This window comes from Onthophagus taurus, chromosome 8 (assembly GCF_036711975.1).
Source record: "Onthophagus taurus isolate NC chromosome 8, IU_Otau_3.0, whole genome shotgun sequence".
NCBI lineage: Eukaryota > Metazoa > Arthropoda > Insecta > Coleoptera > Scarabaeidae > Onthophagus > Onthophagus taurus.
The window spans coordinates 2,352,756-2,370,461 of record NC_091973.1 but is presented as its reverse complement, the minus strand read 5'-3'; the positions used below and the strand labels follow the sequence as shown (position 1 = coordinate 2,370,461).

The window sequence follows — 17,706 nt, the reverse complement described above, 5'->3', positions numbered from 1 at the left end:
TCCATCTTCCAGGAAACATATCATCTAAAAAACTTTTGCAACAATTTTTTTCATCTATTAGTCATTATTTGTCTTGAGGAATAAATCCCTCAGTTTATGCGTATAGGTTGAGAATCACCCTGTATGTAATCCAATCCAACCCAACTCAACCCATCCCAACCCAAGTATCGCGAACAATTCTTAGGGCGGCCGACGTCTTCGAAGTCGGCCGAGGTTATTTCTTCCATAAATTTCAAGCAGGTTAAGATAAAAAACCGAAACCGTTAACTTCGAAGATGTCGGCCGCATTAAGTATTGTTCGTGATACTTGGGTTGTGTTGGGTTGACTTGGGTTGGATTGAATTACATATAGAATAGGAAGATCATATTATTATTATTATTATTATAGGTGAGAATATTAGGAAGTTCGATCACATTTCCCACTGGCTTATTGAATCAGGCTGGTTGTCAATGCGCTCAAGAAGAGAACTTCATACTCTAACTTATTATCACAAATTGATTACTACTAAAATCCCTATATATTTGTACAATAAGATTTTTTTCAGGTGCGATATTCACAATCGTGAAACTAGATTTAAGTGCTACATAGACCCGCCTCGACACAGAACGTCACTTTTCCAAAGATCTTTTTCTTTTCATATATATAAGTGATACGGGAGCATTGGTGACGAGTTGAGGAATCTCGGTTTTAATTGTTTTAAAAAACATTTGAGGGCACGGTTACTTGGAGAGCAGGTGACTACTATTTCTGGCAGAGACCGGTGAGTCACAGTTTTGCTGCGAATATTTCTTTACTTTATTTAAGATATTGTTTTCTTTCTTTTTTTTTAATTTTTGTAGAGTTAAGGTTTATGATGTATTTCATATCTCTCTAATAATTGTCAAGGTTTGGATTGAAAATCAGTTGGTATACAACTGAATCTTTGCCTCGTGATTGCACTATTTCTGTTTCTCTTGTTATTGTTCTTTTTTTTTTATTATTTTATTTTATTTTTATTTGGTATAATACTTTACTGTAGTACATTATGTTATTAATTATCTCATTATCTTTTTATTATAATTTGTTTTTACTTTTATTTTTGTAATCAATTATTTATAATTATTTTTCATTTTTCCTGATGAATGTGCAATAAAGGCTATTATTATTATTATTATTATTAATATTTCTGTTGATATAAAAAATAATCTCGGCCGACTTCGAATGCGTCGGCCGCTTTAGGTATTGTTCGTAATAGAACATGATCTTCGCCTGCAACCCAACCTAAGTAACAATATTTAGTGCGGCCGACGTCTTCGAAGTCGGCCGAGGTTATTTCCTCCATAAATTTCACACAGGTTAAGAGAAACAATCTCGGCCGACTTCGAAGATGTCATGAACAATACAATAAGTATCAAGTATTGTAACCCAACCTAAGTATTGTTCATGATATAAGAAATAACCTCGGCCGATTTCGAAGACGTCGGCCGCACTAAATATTGTTTATGAATAATACTTAGGTTGGATTACAATACTTGATGCTTATTGTATTGTTCATGAATAATATTTAGTGCGGCCGACGTCTTCGAAGTCGGCCGAGATTATTTCTTATATCATGAATAATACTTAGGAGGGCGAGGTTACTTCTTCCATAAATTTCAAGCAGGTTAAGAGAAAGCCGACTTCAAAGACGTCCGCCGCCTGAGTATCATGGACTTGATACTTATTGTATTGTACATTGTTATGATACATGATACTTATTGTTCATGATTTGATCTCAGTTTGTTGATATATGAAATAGGGAGCCTATAAAGGTGGTGATAAAAGGAAGTGATTGAACATAAACTAATCAATTTTCCTCTACATCTATATCTTCAGGATGCATGCTGGACAGGAATGAGAGTGGGCAGAAGAGAAAAGGAAGATTTTCGCAATAATTAAAGTATATATTTGGCATTATTTGGCATTATTTCTTGATTGAGTCCAACCCAACAACAAAATTACAAGTCCTATAATTGTTGAAGGATATTTTACGATAAATTGAATAAAAATTTAAATCAACATTAATTTTAATTAAAAAAGAAATCTGCAGGAATAAATAAAAACTCGCTAAAAGATGGCGCCACAATCAAATCGATAAGGTTGATAATCGAAACAAAGATTTTTACATATTGTATAATTTCGAAACAATTAGTTTAGTTTATTTATATCGCGATAACATATGTTTACTTTTCTAAACAACCGGGTTTTAATTTCACCTTAAAATCAAACCTAAAAAATTCGGGTAACTTGACACTTGATTAGTGTCAAAACGTATTCTTTTCGAATTTCCCCAACAAATCAACTCGGCTTATTGTGCAATAATTATAATCTTAAATATAAATTTGTTTCAAAATCATCAACATATTCGGTGATTATAATAATTAATCGATTATTCTTTTTGATTGAATAATATAAAATAAAAAATACGATGGGGGTTGTAAGAGAACGAAAATCGAATGCTTGTAGTTGCAATTCAAACCAAAATCAGGAAGAAATTGAATCAATTGTGTAAGTAAAACGAAAGATGATGCAATAACTTTTAATAATACAAATTGATCTAGTAATTCCACCTCGGAAAGCGAAGATGATACTCCTTTGATTATATTAAGAACGGTTAGACGAGTTCGTGTATTAAAAATAGACGAACCAGCTCCAAAGAGAAACACAGGAAAAAGAAAGACTCAAAGATATTTTAACAGTAAGTAAGTATTTAAAATGTTTGAACTTGTGAGGATTTAATGAACAATTTTTTAGAGAAAAACTTGGAGACATTAATCAATGATGATGAGTACGACGACAATTTGTTGGAGTATCGCAAAACACCCTTCGAAAGACTCATGGAAATTGAAGAAAATCCGCTGGATTTTTTAAACAAGTTCTTATTAGAACTAGAAGAGGAAGAAAACGACGAAGATTATCGTAAAAGAAAACACGATGATGATCCCTACATGAGAATTTCTCACAAAATTAGAAGATCAATGAAACTTCGCAAAAATTTCCCATCCATGAATAACAAGGAAATAGAAAACGATTTGATTGGATTCTTTAAAGAAAAACCTTACGACATTTTTATTAAATTACCCTTGAATAGCTTCGAAAGGCTTTTTATGCACGCACTTGCTCAATATCATGGCCTTGATTCAAAAAGTAATTGATATCCTTAATTTACTTTGTTAATTATTAATAAACAAACGTTTTATTTTTCAGATCGGAATGAAAACGAACAAATGCTAATCCAAATCAGCAATAATAAACAAATTTGGATGCCTGTTGATTGCAATTTATGTGATTTACTTGAAAAAAGATCGTGACAACAATTATAGATTTAATTTTTTTGTTTGTGTGACTTAATTTATATGGTGTGTTTGATGTTTGCTGTCACTACTCTTTGGATATATCACAAAATGTTGCTTCACAGTTAATATTCTATTATTTACTATATTCTAAAAAGCAATTTAGTATCAAATATGTTAATAGAATCTGCCCAATGTTATTATGTATTATAAAACTGTAAAAAAAATTAAATAGATCGCGAACGTTACCCACTACGAATGATATAAGATATAATCTCAAGGATCATGGCCGCCCCAAGTGTGATGAATAATACTTGGGTTGGGTTGAGTTCGGTTGGTTTGGGTTGCATATAGGCCAAGATCATGCTCTATCACGAACAATACCTATGAACAAATGCATAAGTATTTTTCGTGATAGAGCATGATCTTCGCCTATATACAATCTAACCGAATCTAATTATTTCTGTTGATATAGATAATAATCTCGGCCGACTTCGAAGATGTCGGCCGCCATAAATATTATTTGTGATGGAGCATGATCCTCACTTGCAACCCAACCTAAGTATAAAGAACAATACTTACAATTAGTGCGGCCGACGTCTTCGAAGTCGGCCGAGATTATTTCTTATATCATGAACAATACTTAGGGCGGCCGACTTCGAAGACGTCGGCCGCCATAACTACTTTTCGTGATGGAGCATAATCTACGCCTATATGTAATCTAATCCAACCCAACCCATGTATCGCGAACAATATTTAGGACGGCCGACGTCTTCGTATTAGTCGGCCGCCATAAGTTGTGATGGAGCATGATCTTCGCCTGCAACCCAACCTAAGTATTAAGAACAATACTTAGTGCGGCCGACGTCATCGAAGTCGCCTGAGGTTACTACTTCCATAAATTGCAAGCAGGTTAAGATAAATAATCTCGGCCGACTTCGAAAATGTCAGCCGCCATAACTATTTTTGGTGATAGAGCATGATCTTCGCCTATATGTAATCCAATCCAACCCAACCCAACCCAAGTATCGCGAACAATACTTAGGGCGGCCGACGTCTTCGCAGTCCGCCGCATAAGTATTGTTCGTGATGGAGCATGATCTTCGCCTGCAACCCAACCTAAGTATCATGAACAATTCTTAGGGCAGCCGACGTCTTCGCAGTCGGCCGCACTAAGTATTGTTCGTGATACTTGGGTTGGGTTGGGTTGAGTTGGGTTGGATTGGATTACATATAGAATAGGAAGATCATATTATTATTATTATAATTATAGGTGAGAATATTTCTGTTGATATAAAAAATAACGGCGGCCGACTTCGAATGCGTCGGCCGCCATAGGTATTGTTCGTAATAGAACATGATCTTCGCCTGCAACCCAACCTAAGTAACAATATTTAGGGCGGCCAACGTCTGCGAAGTCGGCCGAAGTTACTTCTTCCATAAATTTCAAGCAGGTTAAGAGAAATAATCTCGGCCGACTTCGAATGCGTCGGCCGCCATAGGTATTGTTCGTAATAGAACATGATCTTCGCCTGCAACCCAACCTAAGTAACAATATTTAGGGCGGCCGACGTCTGCGAAGTCGGCCGAGGTTACTTCTTCCATAAATTTCAAGCAGGTTAAGAGAAATAATCTCGGCCGACTTCGAAGACGTCGGCCGCCCCAAGTATCATGAACAATACTTAGTACGGCCGACGTCTTCGAAGTCGGCCGAGGTTATTTCCTCCATAAATTTCACGCAGGTTAAGAGAAACAATCTCGGCCGACTTCGAAGATGTCGGCCGCCCCAAATATCATGAACAATACAATATGTATCAAGTATTGTAACCCAACCTAAGTATTGTTCATGAACAATACTTAGTGCGGCCGACGTCTTCGAAGTCGACCGAGGTTATTTCTTATATCATGAACAATACTTAGGGCGGCCGACGTCTTCGAAGTCGGTATCATGAACAATACAATTAGTATCAAGTATTGTAACTCAACCTAAGTATTGCTCATGATGTAAGAAATAATCTCGGCCGACTTCGAAGACGTCGGCCGCCCCAAGTATCAAGAACAATACATAGTGCGGCCGACGTCTTCGAAGTCGGCCGAGGTTACTTCTTCCATAAATTACAAGCAGGTTAAGATAAATAATCGCGGCCGACATCGAAGACGTCGGCTGCCCCAGTATCACAGAAAATACTTGATACTTATTGTATTGTTCATGATACATGATACTTATAGTTTATGATTTGCCTTCAGATGCATAAGTATTTTTCGTGATGGAACATAATCTTTGCCTGCAACTTAACCTAAGTATCAAGAACAATACTTAGTGCGGCCGACTTCGAAGACGTCGGCCGCACTAAGTATTGTTCTGAAGAAGTAGGTTACTTCTTCCATAAATTGCAAGCAGGTTAAGATAAATAATCTCGCCCGATTTCGAAGACGTCGGCTGCCCCAGTATCATGGACAATACTTGCTACTTATTGTATTGTTCATGATACATGATTCTTATTGTTCAAGATTTGCTCTCAGATGCATAATAATAGCGAGAAAAGTAGGAAAATATAAAGTTATATGAACAAAAAATAGTTTTATAACTCGTAGTAAAATTGGAAATAACCAATATATCTACTGTGACAGTTAAAATCAAACACACTGTATAAAACGTATTCTAAATTTTTTTGTGATAATTTGTTACCGAGGCAGATATTTTGTTTTTTGTTCTATAAAAAAGCAGGTTGAAGAAGCAATATTAAGTTTATTTAGTTTAAGACGTTGTACAAATCAGGTCTAAATAAAGATGATTTCAAATCAATTTGGCATTTTTAGTAATTTAAACAAATTACGTTTTAATAAGCGCCATCTATTATTGACGTTCTGTTATTACATTTCATTCGTTGTGGCTAACTTCGCGTTAGTATCATTTTTTGCAACAATTTGTTGTTAATTTTTAAATGAATTATTGTTATTTAATGGAGTTAAATGAATGCTTTAAGGATTTTTTTAAAATTGAAGTTAAAATTGGTGTGTTTGATGATTTGGAGTGGTTGTTGAAAAAATTTTTTTTTATGAAATTATTAATTGGTTGCAAAATTAGAATTAAAATGATGAATTTTGTAAATAATTTTGGTTGAATTAAGTGTATTACTATTATTAGTGTGTAAAAATCATATGACTGAAAACGATATTAACCGCAGTTACCAACCGAACAAACAAAATAATTCCAGAAATAAAACGGTTAATGGTTTTATTATTTTTTTTTTGATAATGTTCCATTGTAAGTTAACATAAAAAATCTAACTCGCATACTAAAAACCGCTGTAAACCGTTTGAACAGAAGGCAGTAATCGCGCTTAATCATCATACAGGGTGTCATAAAAGTCTCGATTTTTTCTAACATGGCCAACTACATGGCTGATGTCCATATTGGTAGAGACTAACAAACTTTAGTAAATGTCACCAAACTAACCGAACATTTTTTTCGGAGTTTTTCGAAATGAGAGCGCCCCAACGGGACCACAATTGACCGTTAAACGAAACGAAAGGGGGAGTCGCTCCGTTTCGCGTCCGCCAGTGTTACAAAATTGACAATTTTTTGTGATGTTTTTCTATGTCCAAGCAACATAGAATTCCTTTCGAGAAGGACGCGCGTGGTGCCGAGGAGGAGCCGGTTCTGCTGTTGTCCAAACGACGAAAGTTGAGGGAGGTTGATGAAAACATGTGCGACAACGCCACGGAAAAGGCCAAAAGGGCTAATTTCTCTGCGGTCTCATCGAATGGTCTTAATCGTACCCTCAATACAGTTAATAACAAACCAACAGGTACCAAGAAAATTGTTATTAAAAATCAAAAAGGTAAAACATTTTTATACTTAATTAAAACTTAATAATTTCGATTATTATTTTTTAGGTGAACCAAAATTACCGGATGATTATCGAGAATTAACTTGGGCTAAATTAAAAGGTGCAGTGCTAGCAATTCAGACGTCCAAACCTAACAAGTACTCCCTTGAAGAGTTATATCAAGCAGTGGAAAATATGTGTAATCATAAAATGGCTCATAATCTTTATGCTTATTTAAGAAATTTAACGGAAAATCATGTCCGGGGGAACGTTGAGCAATTTTTAGCAGAGTCCGTTGATCGGTTTTCATTTTTAAAGAAAATGAATGAAACTTGGCAAGATCATTGCCGCCAAATGATAATGATAAGAAGTATATTTTTGTATTTGGATCGAACATACGTGTTACAACATCCCCATATATTATCAATATGGGATATGGGACTAGAAATCTTCCGTCAGTACATCCTCCAATACACCCTTGTGCAAACTAGAATTGTTGAAGGTTTGTTAATGTTGATCGAAAAAGAGCGACAAGGTGATGCCGTGGATAGAACGCTTTTAAAGTCACTTTTACGGATGCTCACTGATTTACAAATTTACGACAAAGCGTTTGAATCAAAATTTTTAGCAGCCACGGAGCGGCTCTACGCTGCCGAAGGTCAACGTTTAATGCAAGAATTAGAAGTGCCTGAATATTTGGCTCACGTTGATAAAAGAATTAACGAAGAAAACGAACGTGTTCTCCATTACTTAGATTCCAGTACAAAACATCAATTAATTCACAATGTGGAAAAACAATTACTAAGCGAGCATGTTAACCACATTCTCCAAAAAGGACTCGATGGGCTACTAGATGGTAACCGATTAAGTGACTTATCCTTGCTATACACACTCTTGGGGAGAGTGAAAAACGGTCATTATGAACTTTGCGTCGCTTTTAATGGGTATATTAAAAAAAGAGGGAGGACTATTGTTATCGATCCTGAAAAGGATAGGACGATGGTTCAAGAACTACTTGATTTTAAGGATTGTACTGATAATATTGTTGCCACTTGTTTTAATAGAAATGAAAAATTTAGTAATTCGCTCAAGGAGGCTTTTGAACATTTTATTAATCAAAGAGCTAATAAACCTGCTGAACTTATAGGTAAGTTGTTATTTTATGATTTATTTATTAAGTCATTTTCGGATTGTGTTATATATTATGTATATTAAGATAAATGTAAGATGATTTTTTTATGTTAACAAGTATTAACAAGATTTGAACTAAGCATTGTTCATGATATTTGGGGCGGCCGACGTCTTCGAAGTCGGCCGAGATTGTTTCTCTTAACCTGCTTGAAATTTATGGAAGAAATAATCTCGGCCGACTTCGAAGATGTCGGCCGAGATTATTTCTGTTGATATAGGTAATAATCTCGGCTGACTTCGAAGACGTCGACCGCCATAACTATTGTTCGTGATGTAGCATGATCTTTACCTTCAACCCAACCTAAGTATCAAGAACAATAGTTAGTGCGGCCGACGTCTTCGAAGTCGGCCGAGATTATTTCTTATATGATGAACAATACTTAGGTTGGGTTACAATACTTGATACTTATTGTATTATTCATGATATTTAGGGCGGCCGACATCTTCGAAGTCGGCCGAGATTGTTTCTCTTAACCTGCTTGAAATTTATGGAAGAAATAACCTCGGCCGACTTCGAAGACGTCGGCCGCCCTAAGTATTGTTACTGATATAAGAAATAATCTCTGCCGACTTCGAAGACGTCGGCAGCACTTATTATTATTTATTTATTATTATTGCTGCCGGGCTGAGGAGGGCGGCCCCTCTCGTTACCGCGACCTATAAGATCTATTGTAACTTTAGCCCTCCAAAGGTTTAGGGCAAATGTAGGTCCTTAATGAACCTTAGTATTGTCCTGAGGTCTTGAACCTTTATGTCGGTAGGTAACAGGGGAGTTTTACCGAAGACGTTGTGCCTTAGACGGCCTCTGGCGACGCAATTGCACAGTATATGTTCAGCAGTTTCTGACTCGTCGTTGCATAGTCGACAAGTTTGATCCTCAGCTTGTCCAATGTGGAAGAGGTGGTATTTTAGGAGCACATGGTCGGTTAGGTAGCCTGAGAGCGTTCTTAGATCCCCTTTGCTGAGGCATAAAACCTCTTTGGTTTTGTTTTGCGACGGAGTTATCATACTCTTCGCTTGTCTGTGACCTGGAAGTTCTTTCCAGCGTAAGGCTATCTTTGAAGCCTCCCAGTTGTTGATTATTTGTTTTAGGTGGCTTTTTTGTAGTCCACATCCAGGTTGGGGTCCAATGAAGGGCGTGTTTGCTGCCTCTTTGGCCAGCTTGTCGGCCTTCTCATTGCCCTCAATGTTGCTGTGACCTGGAACCCACCATAGGGTAACATCATTGCCCCTAGCGAGTTCTCTCAGGTTGTTGGTGCACTCTCTGATCAGTGCGGAGCCACACGTGTAGGCCTGAATTGCCTTTAAGGCGGCCCGACTGTCTGTGAAAATGTTTATGGATGCACCTTTTTGTCCCTTCTGTAGGTTCAAAGCGGTGCAGAAGTTTATAGCAAGAACTTCTGCTTGGAAAATTGTTAAGTCCGAGCTGAGGGGCAATTTGATGTGGCTATTTGGTCCACTGATGCCCATGCCTACTCCAGATCTTACTGTCTTTGAAGCATCGGTGTACCAGGCTAGGGCTCCTCTTTTTAGTTGAGGCCCTCCTTTCGCCCAATCATCCCTGCTACTAAATATGACCTTATACGATTGGTTGAAATTGTATTCCGTCGGTATAAGGTCCGTTTTAATTTCAATCAGGTGATTTAGACATGGGTCTTTGAGGATCTCGAGGTGTCCTCTGAGGTTACCCTGCATCAACTTGAGTGAAGAAATTGTTTTCAGTGATAAGGCACTTAAGGCTGCCTCCTTTTGTATATATATGTGGAGCGGTGTGAGACCGAGTAGGGCTTCCAAAGCAGCCGTCGGACAGGATCTCATTGCACCCGTTATGTTAAGACATGCTAACCGCTGGATTTGTGCCAGCTGTGTCGGCAGCACTTAGTATTGTTCATGATACTTGGGGCGGCCGACGTCTTCGAAGTCGGCCGAGATTGTTTCTCTTAACCTGCTTGAAATTTATGGAAGAAATATCCTCGGCCGACTTCGAAGACGTCGGCCGCCCTAAGTGTTGTTACTGATATAAGAAATAATCTCAGCCGACTTCGAAGATGTCGGCCGCCATAGGTATTGTTAGTGATAGAGCATGATCTTCGCCTATATGCAACCCAACCTAAGTATGGCGAACAATACATAGGACGGTCGACGTCTTCGAAGTGGGCCGAGATTATTTCTGTTGATATAGGTAATAATCTCGGCCGACTTCGAAGACGTCGACCGCCATAACTATTGTTCGTGATGTAGCATGATCTTTGCCTTCAACCCAACCTAAGTATCAAGAACAATAGTTAGTGCGGCCGACGTCTTCGAAGTTGGCCGAGATTATTTCTTATATGATGAACAATACTTAGGTTGGGTTACAATACTTGATACTTATTGTATTATTCATGATATTTGGGGCGGCCGACATCTTCGAAGTTGGCCGAGATTGTTTCTCTTAACCTGCTTGAAATTTATAGAAGAAATAACCTCGGCCGACTTCGAAGACGTCGGCCGCCCTAAGTATTGTTTGAAATACTGCTTGATTCTGATAGCATCGCTGCTAGTACACCTGTTTTTAAAGATGGCAAGAACCAGCCAAACATATAAGTAAAAAGCGTCCTACTGCGACTCTAGAAACGAAGAGCATTGAATCTTACTTTGGCTCAACAACTTGACTCGCTCCATTGTTCAACACACATAGTCTGTAAATCCTTCTTCTATTCAGTCAGCACTCTCGCGAGTCTGCCATGCTCCATCCTGCGTAGATCATCATACTCTTGTCAAATGCAACTCAAAAAAATGGCAAATTTTCAAATTTTAGAACTTTTTTAGGTTCCACTATTCCAGTTTTGAAATTTGGGTAGCATGGGTTGTTAATTCGGAATTTTCGATCTAAAATATTTTCAAGATGGCTTATTTTTACTTAGCATTTTTCGTTTTCGAGTTAATTTGATTTTAAGTTTTTTTTGGCTAATTTCATATCCCAGCTAACGTTCATTGAAAGAAGCTCTAAATTGTCATTTAGATTGTCATTTGTTGTATCAGAGTATTTTATACAGTGTGGTCAAAAATTGAATTACCGTTTCTTCATATTCAATGGGGAAAAAGTCGAATATTTTAAATAGAACGCCCCATATTTGTTTGGCCTATCAGAAAGGGAATTTAATTCTCTACAAATTATCTATAAACATTCTTATACCTATTTATTGTAGTTTCTCTCATATTGGGAAATTTATCAAAAGATGCACGAAATAACGGGTATTTCGTGTTTTTTAATTATTATTTGATAGTTTTTGGTCCATGTTTGTATTATTGTTGTCACTAATTGATCTTAATTGACCACCACCTAGAATGCTCAATGGATTGAATAGCTCACTGGGTATCACTGTCGGCCCTGAGCTTTCTTCTTACAACTTTGTGCATAATAAATAATAAAATCTTAATTGCATAATAAAAAATCATCTTTCTCTAAATAATTTTTTTTTGTTTTAGCAAAATTTGTAGATTCAAAATTACGTGCAGGCAATAAAGAAGCAACGGAAGAAGAATTAGAAAAATTATTAGACAAAATAATGGTATTATTCCGTTTTATACATGGTAAAGACGTATTCGAGGCGTTTTATAAAAAAGACTTGGCCAAACGACTGTTAGTTGGCAAATCGGCGAGTGTTGATGCCGAAAAGAGTATGTTGAGCAAATTAAAACAAGAATGCGGTGGTGGTTTCACAACAAAGCTGGAAGGAATGTTCAAAGATATGGAATTGAGCAAAGATATAAATATCGCGTTTAAACAGAATTTGGCAAACGTGAATCGAGATTTACCGCCGATTGATATGACGGTTAACATATTAACAATGGGTTATTGGCCTACTTATCCGCCATTGGATGTGACAATACCCGAACAAATGATGCAATTTCAATACGTTTTTAAAATGTTTTATCTTAGCAAACATAGTGGAAGGAAATTGCAATGGCAACCGACGTTAGGACATTGCGTGTTAAAGGCTCAATTTAAAACCAGCTTAAAAGAACTTGTGGTTTCTTTATTTCAAGCTTTAGTTTTGTTGTTATTTAACGACGCCGACGAATTATCTTATGAACACGTTAGAGCTGTTACTAATATCGAAGATGGCGAACTTAAACGTACCGTACAGTCATTGGCGTGTGGTAAAGCGAGGGTGTTAATTAAAGTTCCCAAAGGACGTGATGTTGAAGAATCCGATAAATTACGATTTAATAATGAATTTACGAATAAATTATATCGTATTAAAATTAATCAGATACAAATGAAAGAAACGGTACATTTTTTAATACAATTAAATCTCGATATAATGGATAATATTATTATCTATTTGTTTTATTCTTGGGTTATTTCTTTCCCATATTAATCCATTATATTGAGATTTTACTGTTTCGTTGATTTTTATTAATAACTATTATTTTTTAGACTGAAGAACAAAAAGCAACTGAAGAACGCGTTTATCAAGATCGCCAATATCAAATAGACGCAGCTATAGTTAGAATTATGAAAATGCGAAAAACTTTGAGCCATAATTTATTAATAAATGAATTGTATATCCAATTAAAATTCCCTGTTAAAGTAAGTTTTTATTAGTTAAAATAATTTTTGTTTATATAAAATAATTGATTTGTTGTAGCCTGCTGATTTAAAAAAACGAATTGAATCGTTAATCGACCGTGATTATATGGAAAGGGATAAAGACAATCCGAATCAGTATAATTACGTTGCGTAGACGAATCTCTTGTCTTTGACAAAAAGGAGAATGGTGTCACCCAAAATGAATGACCTAGTGAAGATTTCGTTTTTTATTTCTTTCTTTTAACTGTATTTTTTTCCACGTTTTATTGTCGGCGATATTAATTTTTTTGGTTTTGTTGTAATTTTTTTCTCTAACACGATTACCTCTAGTCCTTGCGGCAAAAAAATATACCTTTTTCCTGTGCAGATGTAAATAGTAGGTTTTCGGGCGGCTCCGAGCGGAGTTTTACGTTCGGTTTGTAAATATTTAGTGACGAGCTATTGGGAAATTACTTGTTTCACACCCAAAATAAATTTTTTTGTAATAAAATTGTTCAAGATGGTTTCAAATTGTTTTTATTTATATTAACTCTTATTTATAATTTAAATACAAAATAAATTAATTAAAAATTTCAAATTTAAGATATAAAAATTTTAACCAACAACATAAAAACATAACCTCAAAGAAAAATGACGTCCCGACTCTCAAAATTATATTACGTCAAAGTATTTTCAAAAAATTTCAAATATTTAAATAAAATCGTTTAGAAAACCACGTCTGCAAATAACAATCTCGGCTTAAAGTAATAAATCACCCAGTTTCATCACTTTTTAAAATGTGGGTTTTTGGTTATGGTTCCTTGGTATGGAAAGTTGATTTTCCTATTGACTATAAAATAATTGGTCGTATTAAGGGATATTATAGAAGATTTTATCAACACAGCACCGATCATAGAGGAACACCCGAAAACGTAGAGAAATTAATATGTTTTGTATAAATTGTAATTGTTAATGTTTGTAGCCTGGTCGTGTAGTCACTTTGGTTCCTTCTGATGATCCTGAGGCATGCGTTTGGGGTGTGGCATACAAGATACACGATGACGACGTGTCCCACGTAATTGACCACTTAGATTACAGAGAAAAAGGTGGTTATCGTCGCAAACAGGTAACTTTCTATCCTAAAGATGCCAACGTAAACCCGTTCGATATTACAATTTATGTTGGAACTTCGGATAACTTTCAATACGCCGGGGAGGCTGATTTAGATTCTATAGCACTTCAAGTGTATAGTTCTGTTGGGCCTAGTGGTAGTAACATTGAGTATGTTTGCAATTTAGCTAAAGCTATGCGAGAAATTGCTCCTGATGTACAAGACGATCACCTTTTTGAGTTGGAAAGGAAAGTTTTGGATTTGGTTCATACGAAAATGGGGGATTTATGATTTTAGGGGTAATTAGGAAATTTTATTATTAGGTAATTTTTTTTTGTATTAATTTATTTTATTTAAAGGGAATTATGTAACAAAAAAAATTGGTATAAAAATAGAGGGTTGTGAGTTTATTTCCTTTTTATTAATTTTTATCCCAAATCCAGATTTTTACCTGCTATTAATCATGATTATATTTAAATATCTGGAACTAAAATGTCTATACTTTTAGTATATTAGGTGTTCCTCTCGCGACGAGATAGTATTAATATTAACATGAATTTAAATAAATTCCAAGGTGCTGCAATGTAATGATCAATTTTGGATTGATGTGGAATCAATTTCCCTATATATAATCTCCCCGCACAATACTTAGTGCGGCCGGCGTCTTCGAAGTCGGCCGAGATTATTTCTTATATCATGAACAATACTTAGGTTGGGTTACAATACTTGATACATATTGTATTGTTCATGATATTTGGGGCGGCCGACATCTTCGAAGTCGGCTGAGATTGTTTCTCTAACCTGCTTGAAATTTATGGAAGAAATAACCTCGGCCGACTTCGAAGACGTCGGCCGCTCTAAGTATTATTCATGATATAAGAAATAACCTCGGTCGACTTCGAAGACGTCGGCCGTACTAAGTATTGTTCTTGATACTTGGGGCGGCCGACGTCTTCGAAGTCGGCCGAGATTATTTCTTATATCATGAGCAATACTTAGGTTGGGTTACAATACTTGATACTAATTGTATTGTTCATGATACCGACTTCGAAAACGTCGGCCGCCCTAAGTATTATTCATGATATAAGAAATAACCTCGGTGGTCTTCGAAGACGTCGGCCGTACTAAGTATTGTTCTCGATACTTGGGGCGGCCGACGTCTTCGAAGTCGGCCGAGATTATTTCTTACATCATGAGCAATACTTAGGTTGAGTTACAATACTTGATACTAATTGTATTGTTCATGATACCGACTTCGAAAACGTCGGCCGCCCTAAGTATTGTTCATGATATAAGAAATAACCTCGGCCGACTTCGAAGACGTCGGCCGCACTAAGTATTGTTCATGAACAATACTTAGGTTGGGTTACAATACTTGATAGTTATTGTATTGTTCATGATATTTGAGACGGCCGACATCTTCGAAGTCGGCCGATGTTATTTCTTCCCAAATATCATAAACAATACAATAAGTATCAAGTATTGTAACCCAACCTAAGTATTGTTTGGAATACTGCTTGGTAATGCTTGATTCTGATAGCATCGTTATTTTTAAAGATGGCCATTTGTAAAACAAGAACCAGTCAAACATAGACGTAAAAATCGTCCAGCTAGGACTCTAGAAACGATGGTCATTGAATCAGTGACCAAGAGTTAATACAGAAACATCGGCTTATACACCTTATTGTATTTCCTATTATTAATTGCGTCAACATAACAGTAGCAAACAGTTTTTTTCGTTTTATTTTATATAGTAATTCCTGCCATACTTGGTGTTATTTTATCGTTGAGACTAAAACATTTCTATATCCAACCTAAACGTTTGTGCTATACTCACAGTTTAAATTTTAGTGATGATAGTTTTTGAAAAATAAAAGGTAGCGTTAGTGAAGTAGAATTAAAGTTTTCGCCAATAGATGGTGTTAGTATACCGTAGTAGACTTTTAAATGGGTATAAAAGAATTTTCCCAATGTTTTTGAAATTGAATTTTATGATTTGAAACAAAAAGGGAATTACAAGTAGTATTGTTTCCTTAATCACGTTTCGAAATCTTTTTAAACACGAATAAAACGGTTTGTTGGTGGTAGTTAAGAGCAAAATTTACGGCGTTGAAACGAAATACATAATAAAAACGAATAAAGGTTCGCTTTGTTGGGGCTCCTGTTGGCGAGTGACTCGGTGCGCACGTGTCCGGGGGCGATCGTATCGGAGACCGTACGTTTTAAGACTTTGTTCTTAAGACGCGTTTCGCAATGTTGACGTCGATTTGAACGCGAATCGAGCGCAGCAGCAATAACAACAACCGCTCGCTATCGCTTATACAATGGGTAGTTAACAAATCATCAAATCGAGTATATCACACGTCAATCAGGTGTGCGCGCACCTTTTTTTTACCATTTTATTATTTCCACCTTCTTTCGTGTTGCGCTCGCCCCGGCAAGGTTCTCTGCCTTTCACTTCGTTGCACCGAGTACGACTTTATTTTAACGACGTAGTTACACTCAAAGTCAAAAGCGAATGTACTCTTACTAGACTAAACTATGATTGATACTATGATTTATTTTATTGTTCTTTCAAATAAAAATGAAATTATGTTTAAACTAATTTTTATAACATGATTTAATATTAATATTATTTGTTTAGATCGACCAAGAATGTTTTGCTGGGAGTCCTTAACCCGGGTATGTATAAATTAACAAAAATTAATTATTACAGATCATTATCATTGATTTTTATTACAGATTTTTGAAGATGTAATGATGTCGAGGAATATAAGGTAATTTTTATTAAATATGTAACATTTATTGAGAATATCTTATCGATAAAATTAAATTTAAATTTAATCATAAAAAGTAAATATTTTCCTTTAGATGTGTATATAGTTGTTGATATTGAGTATACATATTGAGTAATATTCAGGTCATTCGTACGTGTCTTGTGATTTCGAACGCAGCGTGTCTTAACATTATTATAATTTATCTACTAATCGTCTGTAATTACGCAAGTGCACGTACGAGGTACCAGCAAATCGGCGTATTAATTTAGTAAAAGCGTTCCCTTGATAATGGGGCATTCCTGTGGGATATCTGCTCCAAATTGGTTTTATTAAGGGAAAGTTTAAAAACGCTCCGCTAAGCAGCTTTTAACGTTGGGGGTGCGGTTAAGATGAGTAAATTGTTTTATGGGCAATCGATCAATTACGTCGCGGCTCGTAAATATTCATCGTCCTTCAGGGATCGGTGGCGGATGGAAAAAATGTCCCCTCATGACCGGATTTGCATCAAATGCGTGGATAATAGGTAATCGCCTATCGCATAATAGGCAACTATGGAAACCTCTGTACCTCTATATTTCATCAATTACGCACTAATACTCTATTTCCTATAATAACTAGATTACAAGGGATTACCTGGGACAATGGCACAGCCAAATTAATAAACACACAAGCGTCCCAACCACCAACAATTAATGGATGTGGAATTTGACGCGGTTCTAACCATATAGTTACCACTGATATTGTTGGTTATAATGCCTTGAATCACGATACATTTCTTATCATGCATATCACCATTTTTTTATCATACATGGATCGTTAACGCCTTTAACAGGAATCGTGCAGTAATATTTATAGTGAAATTATTTGATTACAATATCTTTTCATATATCTAAAAAATATTTATATAACTTTATTTTATTTCTT

General features: G+C 36.0%; 4 protein-coding genes across 6 annotated transcripts in view; all 4 read left to right on the top strand.

Moving 5' to 3' along the window:
- The first annotated feature begins 2,126 nt into the window (after window positions 1–2,126).
- Window positions 2,127–6,118, top strand: LOC111425376 (R3H domain-containing protein 4-like). Of its 2 annotated transcripts, XR_011641342.1 has the most exons (5): window positions 2,127–2,527; window positions 2,581–2,717; window positions 2,774–3,166; window positions 3,227–4,930; window positions 5,028–6,118. XR_011641342.1 is itself a non-coding variant. In XM_023059355.2 (4 exons), the coding sequence occupies exons 1-4, from the start codon at window positions 2,448–2,450 to the stop codon at window positions 3,328–3,330; spliced, it is 714 nt and encodes a 237-aa protein (XP_022915123.2). In that variant the 5' UTR covers window positions 2,127–2,447; the 3' UTR covers window positions 3,331–6,118. The 2 variants fall into 2 exon arrangements, 1 of the variants encoding a protein (XP_022915123.2); XM_023059355.2 differs by having other exon boundaries at window positions 3,227–6,118.
- A 401-nt stretch (window positions 6,119–6,519) lies between these two features.
- LOC111425375 (cullin 4) lies at window positions 6,520–13,231 on the top strand. Its single transcript, XM_023059353.2, has 5 exons — window positions 6,520–7,157; window positions 7,213–8,292; window positions 11,808–12,613; window positions 12,763–12,915; window positions 12,974–13,231. Exons 1-5 carry the CDS (start codon window positions 6,914–6,916, stop codon window positions 13,067–13,069), a joined length of 2,379 nt encoding a protein of 792 aa, XP_022915121.2. The 5' UTR covers window positions 6,520–6,913; the 3' UTR covers window positions 13,070–13,231.
- A 298-nt stretch (window positions 13,232–13,529) lies between these two features.
- LOC111425526 (putative glutathione-specific gamma-glutamylcyclotransferase 2) lies at window positions 13,530–14,415 on the top strand. The gene is made up of 2 exons (XM_023059615.2): window positions 13,530–13,826; window positions 13,877–14,415. Exons 1-2 carry the CDS (start codon window positions 13,692–13,694, stop codon window positions 14,294–14,296), a joined length of 555 nt encoding a protein of 184 aa, XP_022915383.1. The 5' UTR covers window positions 13,530–13,691; the 3' UTR covers window positions 14,297–14,415.
- Window positions 14,416–16,106: 1,691 nt separating this feature from the next.
- The window catches only part of LOC111425527 (uncharacterized), a 136,706-nt gene continuing 135,106 nt past the window's right edge, over window positions 16,107–17,706 (top strand). The window contains exons 1-3 of one of the 2 annotated variants that reach the window (XM_023059616.2): window positions 16,107–16,377; window positions 16,650–16,687; window positions 16,748–16,782. The gene's annotated coding sequence lies outside the window, so the exon portion shown is untranslated. The other variant, XM_023059618.2, reaches the window with a different exon arrangement.